At 46.7% G+C, this 9,872-nt stretch overlaps 1 protein-coding gene across 1 annotated transcript; it reads right to left on the reverse strand.

Annotated features, from left to right (window-relative positions):
- Positions 1-631: 631 nt before the first annotated feature.
- LOC122372257 (lectin BRA-3-like) lies at positions 632-4,255 on the reverse strand. The gene is made up of 3 exons (XM_043349217.1): positions 3,926-4,255; positions 2,507-2,572; positions 632-1,325 (listed from the first exon to the last, which is right to left on the reverse strand). The coding sequence occupies exons 1-3, from the start codon at positions 4,161-4,163 to the stop codon at positions 919-921; spliced, it is 711 nt and encodes a 236-aa protein (XP_043205152.1). The 5' UTR covers positions 4,164-4,255; the 3' UTR covers positions 632-918.
- Positions 4,256-9,872: the final 5,617 nt, after the last annotated feature.

Raw genomic sequence — 9,872 nt, forward strand, 5'->3', positions numbered from 1 at the left:
AGGGCGGGGATCGCCAAAACAGGGTGTTTCCTGGCCCGGATGCCTGCTAAGCTCAGCTTAGCGCTTAGCGACACGGACCTGAGGCCTATGCTGACCTTGCACTGTTTGTTTTGTTTTGTTGGGTTAGGCCCCTGGCCCTTTCGGTCTGACAAGACCATTTCAGAGCCGGAAGGATGATAGGAATTAGGGAGAGACATTGGTCTCGGCAGACACCCTAGAGAGCCGCCAGGGCTGAGCCCGTCCGAATGGACAGGCCGACCAGTCCTCCAACCACTCACTGCACCCGGCTACGGGGTGCGCTCCCTCGGGAGCAGCGGTGCCGCTCCAAGGGAGCAGCCCGCATGAGATATATGTAGGTGCCTGTCCAGCCCGGAGCCTGAGGGTTGCGGCGTGGAGAAGAAGGATTTCAGTATTCTGAGGATGGAATCGACGGAAACGGAGACCTTGCACTGTCTTTGCCACCGTCTGTTATATACTCTGCTGCGACCCACGTCCCCTCCATCTTGACCCCTGTCCTTTCTGACCTGACGCCGCCCCTGTCACCGCGTCCTCTGTGACCTGGCAACGCCCCTGCTGCGCTCCGAGCTGTGCCCTGAGGTTTTGTTGGGTCGCTCTACTTATTCAACAATTCTGTAGAATTAACATTTATTAAGCAAAAAAAAAAAAAAAACGTTCAGCTAAACTGATCAATCATGAGTGGAACCACGTACTCGTATTCATGTCGTCATCAGCGAACCTTGCAAGATAAGCGTAGCCGGCACCGTTACGAGCTGCTGAGATCGAGGTCTGCGGTGATGTTTTTTTATTAATTTCAATGATTTTTCAGTGTGCTTTTGACGTTATAGCGGAAAATTGTGTGGCGTCGCAATAATCCAGTTTGTGACGCCACAATGAGGCTCGGTGACACTCGGCTTTGTTCTAGGCCTGGAGCTGACAAATAAATGCCTTCTGCTCACTGCAGGAAGTGTCGTCCCAGCCCTTACTCACAGACCAGATCTGCACGCAGTTGTAAGTGATAGCAGAGTTGGGCTCCCCGGCACCCCAGAAAGGGATGTCCACGGTCGTCATGGGCTCTCCTCCGTCCTCTGCCACGAACACTCCGTCCTCGCCATGCTCTGACAGTCCGATCCAGGCGTCAACTCCAGCCGCCATGGTCAGAACGCACTGGTTCTCCTCTGCAGAGCGGGGCACGGCCAGGTGGGCGCCCAGCGAGACGCAGGCGGCTTTAGCTTCGGTAAAACCGAGCTCCTGAGGGGGTCGGATCAGACAGCGGCCGGCACAGCGGCTGAAGTCACCCGGACAGGCGCAAGACACCGTAGAGCCATCTGCAAACAGTCCAACATTCAACAGTCTCACATAGTGACATGCATGGGAATCCATTTCATTAACGGAGAAAATCCGAGTCCATGCCGTCACCATGATGATAGTATCTGTATTATTTGCAAGGAATAGCCGAACATAAGCAATTCGAGAAGCAAGCAAATGGGAAGCAATTTAGACTATGAATACTACATTATTAAAGGTTACCCCATAATTTTGACTTTTGTAGGTACATGGGAAATCTAAAAAGTCACGATTACTTTAGCTTTTACAGAATAAGCATTGAGCACAAGTCAATTTAACCCTATTAGTGGCAGGCTCCTGGCTACCCCATATTAGTGGCAGGGGGGGGGGGGGCTGTTTACGACCCCCCCTTGATATCTCGAGATCTAACCGGCCGATTTTCAAAATTCAAACGGCATTCGATTTGACTCAACGAGATCTACATTTCTAAAAAAAAGAAAATAAAAAATGTCAATAGGGGGGTAGAGGGGGGTAAAAACGGGCAAATTGCAGATACATTTTAGACTGTTTATCACGGCCAGGTTTCTGAACCAATCTTAACGCAACTTTTGCCGATCGATAGAGAATGAACCAGGAATTTACATGGATCCTAAAAATATGCATTTTCAAAAATCATAGGCGGATACAGATCGTTGAGATTGGGGGTACACAAAAAGTATAGTAAATAAGGTTTTTGTTGGTACTGTTTCTAAAAAGGGTGGCAATGGTCTTGTTATGTTACAATTTTCTTATGAGAGAACGACTAAAATTGTATTGGTCATGCATAGGCGGTGTCAGGGCACCTATGTTGGGAGGTAAAAAATAACCCCCCTTTTTGGACGCCTGGATCCGCCTATTATAGCAAAAACGTGTCAAAAGAGGATGCACAATAACTTTGTATATGTTATCACATGATACCTTTCATTCACTGTTCGTAAAACTGGTGCAGCATCGTGATCTTCGCCCAAATGACTCGCTTCACGAATAGGACCCCCAATTCCCAGTGCTCTGGAGCCGCCCCTGGTAAAGTTATGAACTTGAAATTTTCAGGGAATGTGCCCAATTTAGTTTTAGGAAAAGTCAGAAAATGTCAGCATCGTAGCTTCAGCGGTTTCGGAGATATTCCCGAAAAACCTGAGGGGTGGATAAAAACAACCCCCCCTGCCACTAATAGGGTTAATACCTGCAGCCAGATGTATTTTTCGGAAGCTTCGCATTCCCGCGTTAGCTCCTCCTGGTAGCAGTGTCGCTGTAAAAAAGCAGAGGTTGATTTGATAGCATCGGGGACGGGAGTAACCATGCATAGGTGTAACTGCAACTAAGTAAGTACCTAGTACAAAATATTGCCTAAAATCTCACCTCCCCATAGTGAAATTATACAATTGGTTTCGTTACTGGCTAGATATTTAACCCGCGCCTTGCTGGGGGGAGGGTGTTTGAACACCCCCTGCAGTTTTTCACGAATATCTCAAAAACGGCGGCGCGAAGCGCTGCTGTTTTTGATACACCTTATCATACAACTGTTCTACATATGTTGTGAAAATTTCAGACCCAGGTCACTTACGGTCAGGTCACCAGGTCAGGTCAACTGACCTCACTACATACAAAGTTTCAATGTAAAGCTACACCGAGTGACCGATCGCTTTAAAACTTTCAGCGATTGACAAGAGCAACAGTATGTACAAAATGTATATCTTGAACTTTGATAGCGGTGACCTAAGGTCAGGTCAATTTTGCGACCTCCCATTCAAACCTAAGTCAAGGGGAGAAAATTGAAAGTCGCCTCTTTTCGACGGAAGTCATTATAAACACTCTAAAACACTGAATTACCAATATCTTTGACAAACGGAACATGAAAATTGCACCCGTGGCCGCTTTTTATGCCCCTGAGGTCATCTCAGGTCACCAATGGTATCTGACAGTTTTTTCGCGAATAACTTTTGATAGAGGCATGCTAGAGCGATGAAAACACCTTAATTGTGTTCGGCTCGACGATAAGGATCGACTGATATGCAACTTGACCCTTACCGGTCAGGTCATGACCTTGACCTGAGGTCAAATTTTTAAGTTGACTTTTCACGGTCAAATGATACTTTATTCGACGCATCTTCACGAGAGGAACACGATGCTGGTAAAAGAAAGCTCGTGCAAGGTTTGAGTCAAAAGTTACTGCAGGAAAACTGCCTCCGAAAAATCGGCTATTTTGGCAGTTTTGTCCCCTGCAGGCAAAACCGTCGACGGTAGGTCAAATCTGAGAGAATAATTCAGAAAGAGCGTTAATAAGAGCTGGGCTATCAAATGCGCTTTTTCGTGGCGCTGTAGCTTTATTAGTTTCCGAGCTGTGCGTCGATTTGTTGAAAATTATTGAAATCTGACCTACACATCGGCGACTTTTGGCATTCAATAACCTCTGGTGACCTGGCCTTTGACCTGACCAAAAAGTGACCAAGTGATTTCTTCCTTATTTATGACGCTTTTTCGAGCGCCGTCTTTCCCGTATCGCTATACGTGGGCCGTGGCCCAAGAGCCGAGTTAGAGGGGGGGGGGGGGGGCTAACTCATCGAAAGAAGTGCAGAAGTTCACAGTGGATCTTTCCACTCACCTGCCGTGTTGTACAGCTCACAAGTACCGTTCGTGTGGTGCGTGAACCCTTTACAGAGACCCGACGCTGCCGCTTCACATTTGACCGCACATGTCAACTCCGAGGTCGCCAAAGCGGTGGTCGCGGCGGCTCCGGTGAATGTGATACTCTCTCGTCGGAAGGCGCCTCCTCCTTCAGCCAGGTTTTCTCTCAAAATGAATATCACGAACAGGCAGATGAATAAATTTAGCAGGGCCATGCTCTCTTCCCTGTTGGATGGTGTTGGCTAACTTGCCTGGCGTTGTGGTTCCGGCGGTATGCACCTCGATGTTCTACCGTGCGATGTTTCCCCTAAGAAATCGTAGCAGTGTCTGTGTGTTACGGGGCCCTCGCTACCGCAAGTGGGTACCTACCTTGTCACGTCAACGGCGGTTGCTAGCCCAGCGGTCAATTCTGTGGCTTCCACTTCCAGCCAATGGGAAGGCGGTATAAACTATAAATGCAGTCAGCGGCAGTCAGTGGTAACCGCCAGGCCCGAGTTCACCATGGTAGCTGATGACCATGGTTTTGTAGGTTGTTTACAGGGCTGCGGAGTCGGAGCCGGAATCGGTCGGAGTCGGAGTCGCCAAAATTTTACCGACTCAGAGTCGGGGTTATCGTTGCATGATCGCTCAACGTTATACCGTGCACCTTTTTGATCGACGATATCGTTGACCTCTCGAAATCAGGTTTTGTCGTAAAAAACGTTCATACCTATTCCTGTTTTGAGCGAGCGTTTTCAGCGACAGAAGCAGAAGACGACGGATTCGCCAGAGCCTACTTTTAATTCTGCATGCTATTTGTAAAGCATATTTGCAATGCAAGGCCTCGGAGCGGACAAAGGATCGTTTCAGGCAGAATGAAAATATCTCCACTATGAACTCCACTATGCACGATGAACTCCTGGCAGGCGGTAGGCCTCCCGGCCACCTTCCGCGCGGTGGGGTGGGGGTGGGGGTGGGGGTGGGGGGTCATTTTTTACCCACCGAAACTGCTTCTATATATCGGAGCTCCGAAACTGCTCGACGGATCCGTAAAATTCAAACGGCGTTCGATAGCCCTGTCAAATTTGTTAAAGGAAACTGAATTTCATTCACCTCGGGGCCACCGATGACGTCACAGGTCAGGTCAAAGGCAAAATGTTTCACCGTTCACGGTTCTTCAATAGGGAATGCGCTATAACATCGAGTAAAACGCATTTTGTCGAAAATCAGCGATAGGGCGTCAGTTGCCTAGTTAGTACATACGCTACTACTAGAGGTCACTGATAATACCAGGTCAGGTCACAGGTCAGGTCAACAAGGGTCAGCACATGAACCCAACTTTACTTAGGTTGAGCGATGCATGTTTTATGTCCAGTTTTTCATTTCCAACTCAATGGTTTTGGTTGTAAAACCATCAGGTACGGGTAAGGTCACTTTCTGGTGGAGGTCAGGTCAACGTCAGGTAAAAAAGGTCAAATTTCGAAGTTGATAGGCATTTTTGCATAAAATGGGTACCTATTGATTCGATGCAGCTCGCCACGGGGAGTCTAATGGTGGTCTTTGTTTTGCGCTACGAGTTCTCAAAATTGCTATAAAAATTTAGTTTGAAAATTAGACGTCATCAATTTTGAACAGCTTTTTTCGCTATAGCATGGCGAAAAAAGAGGTGTCGATTTCAGCTTTGGTATGTGGATAGTAGGTGGTAGGGACTATCACAATTCCCATATATTCCAGTTTTTTCGAAATTAAAAAAAAACTTTTTCGATTTTTCGGCTATTAATCCGCGCGCCAACTTAGAACCGACGCACACTGGTCGGAAACGCTCCAGCGAGAGGCCAGTGGCCTTTCCGCAAAAGTTTTTTGCTTGCTATTCCACAACTAGTGAAGCAAACTTCATAAAACTTTGCATACCTTCTCTGTCATATGTAAGCTATCATTTGGATGTCAAGCACTAAATATATGACGTGAATCTGTTAAGTTATGACGTCATAATTGAGTATAATACAGGATCTAGCACCACTTTAAGTCAACAAGGGAAATTGGGAGCTGCTATTCGGGCACCGGGAATGGTTTCATGCACTCCTTGCAAGGTCCAGTGCTTGACTTTAGCATTGTTGATTTTGCGTGACGTCATTTATGACGTCACTAAGGCCATGTAAGTTTTTCGTCAATAACTCCTGATCAGATGGAGCTAGAGAGTCGGGAAAGCCACCATTGGACTCAGGAAGACCTGCCGAATCGAATGATATGCGATATGACCTCCTTCAACCATTTTCGTGACCTGAGGGGCTCCGACCTGACCTTGACCCGAGGTTAACACCTTAACCCTCGCCGGCACAGGGGGATGCAACCCCCCCCCCCCTAAGGTTTTTCGCGAATAACTCGCGTAAAAAGCGGCCGATCGCGACGAAACTTTCAGTACCCTCGCATTGATCAATTTTACACCTAACCTAAAAATTTCATGACCCTGACCCCAATGACCTTTGACCTATGACCTCTTTTCCGTGACCATGTTTGGCCGAAATCGCGATTCGGCGTATGTCGGCTCGCATTAGCCGCGCGTTTGCAAGCTTTTCGTGGTTTCAAACGTTCAAACATGTGATTTGATGTTGCTCCCATACATTAGGATGGGTGTCAAGGTCACCTGAAGGTCAGGTCAGGTCATTGACCTTTGGTGACCTCGGGTGACCTCGGTTCACTTTTTCGAGTTTTACATGTTTCTAGGCTAGTTTTTGGAGCTGAATTCGAATTTAGCAACCATTTGAACATTTACGAAGTAGTTTTGGCGCCTTCGTAACATGTTACGAAGCTGTCAGAGGTGGTTGACACGTATTACGAATACCCGTCACAACCCCTACCGGTTGACCTGACCTGACCTGACCCGACCTGGTCTAAATGCTTAAAGACATCATCTCTGATCAAAACTAATACGATATTCGTGATCAGCACCCCGGAAAACCACATAGCAGCCACAATTTACGACTTTCTAACAGGTCCCGATTTTCCAGGTTTTCGGGTCATTGACCTGACCTGGAAGGTCACCCGATGACCTAGGACCAAAATTGGGTATCATCGGCTTCCTCTCGTGACGGGCAACACGCTCGTTTTTTTCCACGAGGCTCTAGCTCGATCAGGGGCCAAACGCGAGGGGGGGGGTCGTACCCCCCCCTTGTGCCGTCGAAGGACGCAAAATGGCCTGTGCCGGCGAGGGTTAAGTTGACTTCACCCGAACACCAAGTATAGCATTCAACGCGCCTGAGCTAGACAAACACGATTATGCCAAAATCGCGGCAGTGCGACTATTTTTGGCAAAGTAATTAACCTAAAACCGAGCCCGTGCCTTGTGGCACTTACCTGACCTAAGAGGTCACTGGCTGACCTAAGACCTTAAAATCGGGTAGTACCTAATTTTTGCGTCTTATAACGGCACACAAGCGTGTTATTTTTTCCGCGAGGCTCTAGCTCAATTACAGGCGCAACGGCGAGGGAGTTGTACCAACCCTCCCCGGTCAATGTAGAAAACCAATCGGTCCGGCCAGGGTTAAATAGGTACCGGAATTGTGATATAATGTAAAAAGACGGCCCAAGGTAACCCGACGTCAGTGACAGGTGTCCTATATTTGCAGCGTCTTATATTCACGAAGGTTTCAATTTCCACTTTCTTCAGCCGAGTGATGGTTGTCAATAGCAAGGCTCTCTAAATGCAAGCCGTAATCGCCACGCAATATGTGGAAGGCTTTTGATGTCAATACATACATAAATGCATACATAAAACGCGCTTTTCACAAAATTCATAAACTCAAGCGCATCTGTTTTTAATGACCAGTCAACTACGCATGGATGCGTGCAGGCCACACAGGTCAGCGTAAGCCGGGCGCGGCGGCCGAGCCGAAACTGGGGCGGGGCGGGCGGTAGTTGGGTAGGAAGAGCGGCTCCTGCAAATTTTGCGCAAAAATGCGCAGTTAGCTTTTATGTTGCCCTGGTGTAAATTTAAATCCTACTTCATCTCACAAAAAATCAGAGTGGAACTAGATGGGACTACCTGTTGTTTCCTTACCTTAACTTTGCAGTTATATTCCAGAATCACTGTAGGAGAGCCTTCATAAAAAAGCTATAGTACATCTTAGTTAGGGAAAAAGTATACCAAAAATTTTGCACTGACCAGTCGGCAACTTCATAACGAACATTTTGATGCATAATATGTGGGATTTCAATTTGGTGTCTATCAGCAATAAGACTCTGAATATCCGGCTCAAGAAACCTCTTGCTCCGCGTCAGTTTCCGAGTTCTGGGATAACCCATCTTCGGGGGCTGATTACAGCTATTTTTGGTCACCCGGATTAGTTTTTTTTGGCCTAAGTATAATAATTTGATCAATTTCAAATCGATCTATATAAAAAATAATCCGAAACTCCGGAATCGCCCGTGGCCTCTCGTGAGGGCGTTTCCGACCAGTGTGCGACGGGGGGGAGGGGGGTGCGGATGACCGCCCCGCCCCTGAGATCTCGAGAACGAAGCAAGATAGCGACAAGCGGTAAGCGGCATCGGATACGCACGGACAAGGTCTACAATTTTTACAAAGGTCATTTACAGGTCAGATCAAAGATGACGTCACAGGGGTAAAACAAAGTCAAAATGGCGGCGCTAGATATGAAGTTTTCTCGAATAACTTTCGAATTAGTCCAGATAGGAACAAACTAAGGGCATCATCGTGATCCTCTCGTCAATCCGCATCGACATGATATATATATATATATATATATATATATATATATATATATATATATATATATATATATATATATATATATATATATATATATATGTTGACCTCGAAAGGTCAAGGTTAAAGGTTGACCTCAGACCTCGAGGCTCGAGGTCATCATATATATCATTCGATGCTTCTTGACGAGCTGAACACAATGAGACCATCCGCGCGGCTGTATCTTGTTCCTGTACGGAGTTATTGGCAAAAAACCTTTGGTGACCTTTGATGACGTCACATGACCTTACAGCAGCCCAACAGCAAAACATACCTCAAGGTAGTGAAGGTTGATCGTATATGAAGTCATTTATGGTATATGGGGCCATTCCCACCCGTTTTAGTGGTAAAAACAGGGAGTTGATTCCCCCCCCCCCATTGACTTATGTATAATGGGGAGGTCGAGAAATTGACCTGACCTTAGGTCATCGATATCAAAATTCCGAGATATATAAATTGTAGCTACTAATGACCTAATAACATCCTGCGACTTTCAAAGGCCTCTGACATCTACTGTAGCTCTGGCACGGTGACAAATTTGCAAAAAAGTGACTTGAGGTTGGGTCATTCAAAGTGACCTGACCTTAAAAGTTAGGAGATTCAAACTTGCACAACATATGTAAAATTGATGAGAGAATAGTCGTACCAAATTTCGCGGCGCTACGCGCCGAGGGGCGCGGTTTTCCCGTTATCCGCGAAAAACCTCAGGGGAGGGGGCGGATATCCGCCCCCGTCGGTGCGCGGGTTAAAAAATCTATTTTTATTTTTGAGTCAAAATAAAAAAATAAAGATCGAGATAGAAGTTTTGTAGCCCTGTTAATTTTACACCTTTTATGTCTGAAACATTTTTCTGCCTATCTCTAATGCTGTAGGCCTGACAGCTCTTCCCGCGAAACTTTTTTGGGTCGAAAATGGCAGAAATGACGTCACTCCGACGTCATTAGCGGCCAACATATCATAGCCTTTTGATTTTTATTTTGTGTCATAATGTGCAAAAGCTATTCACGGGAGGGTACTGAAAGTTTGGTGACGATCGGCGCAGCGGTTCTGGAGATATATAAAAACACTAAAGGGAGGGGGGGGGGCAAAAAATCCCCCCACCACCTGGAAGGTTAATTATCATGATATGCATGGAAATAACTAGAACGGACAGCTGCCTCTGCGACATACGTGAATTGCGCCG

Source organism: Amphibalanus amphitrite, unplaced genomic scaffold, assembly GCF_019059575.1.
Source record: "Amphibalanus amphitrite isolate SeventyFive unplaced genomic scaffold, NRLGWU_Aamphi_draft 001337F_arrow, whole genome shotgun sequence".
NCBI lineage: Eukaryota > Metazoa > Arthropoda > Thecostraca > Balanomorpha > Balanidae > Amphibalanus > Amphibalanus amphitrite.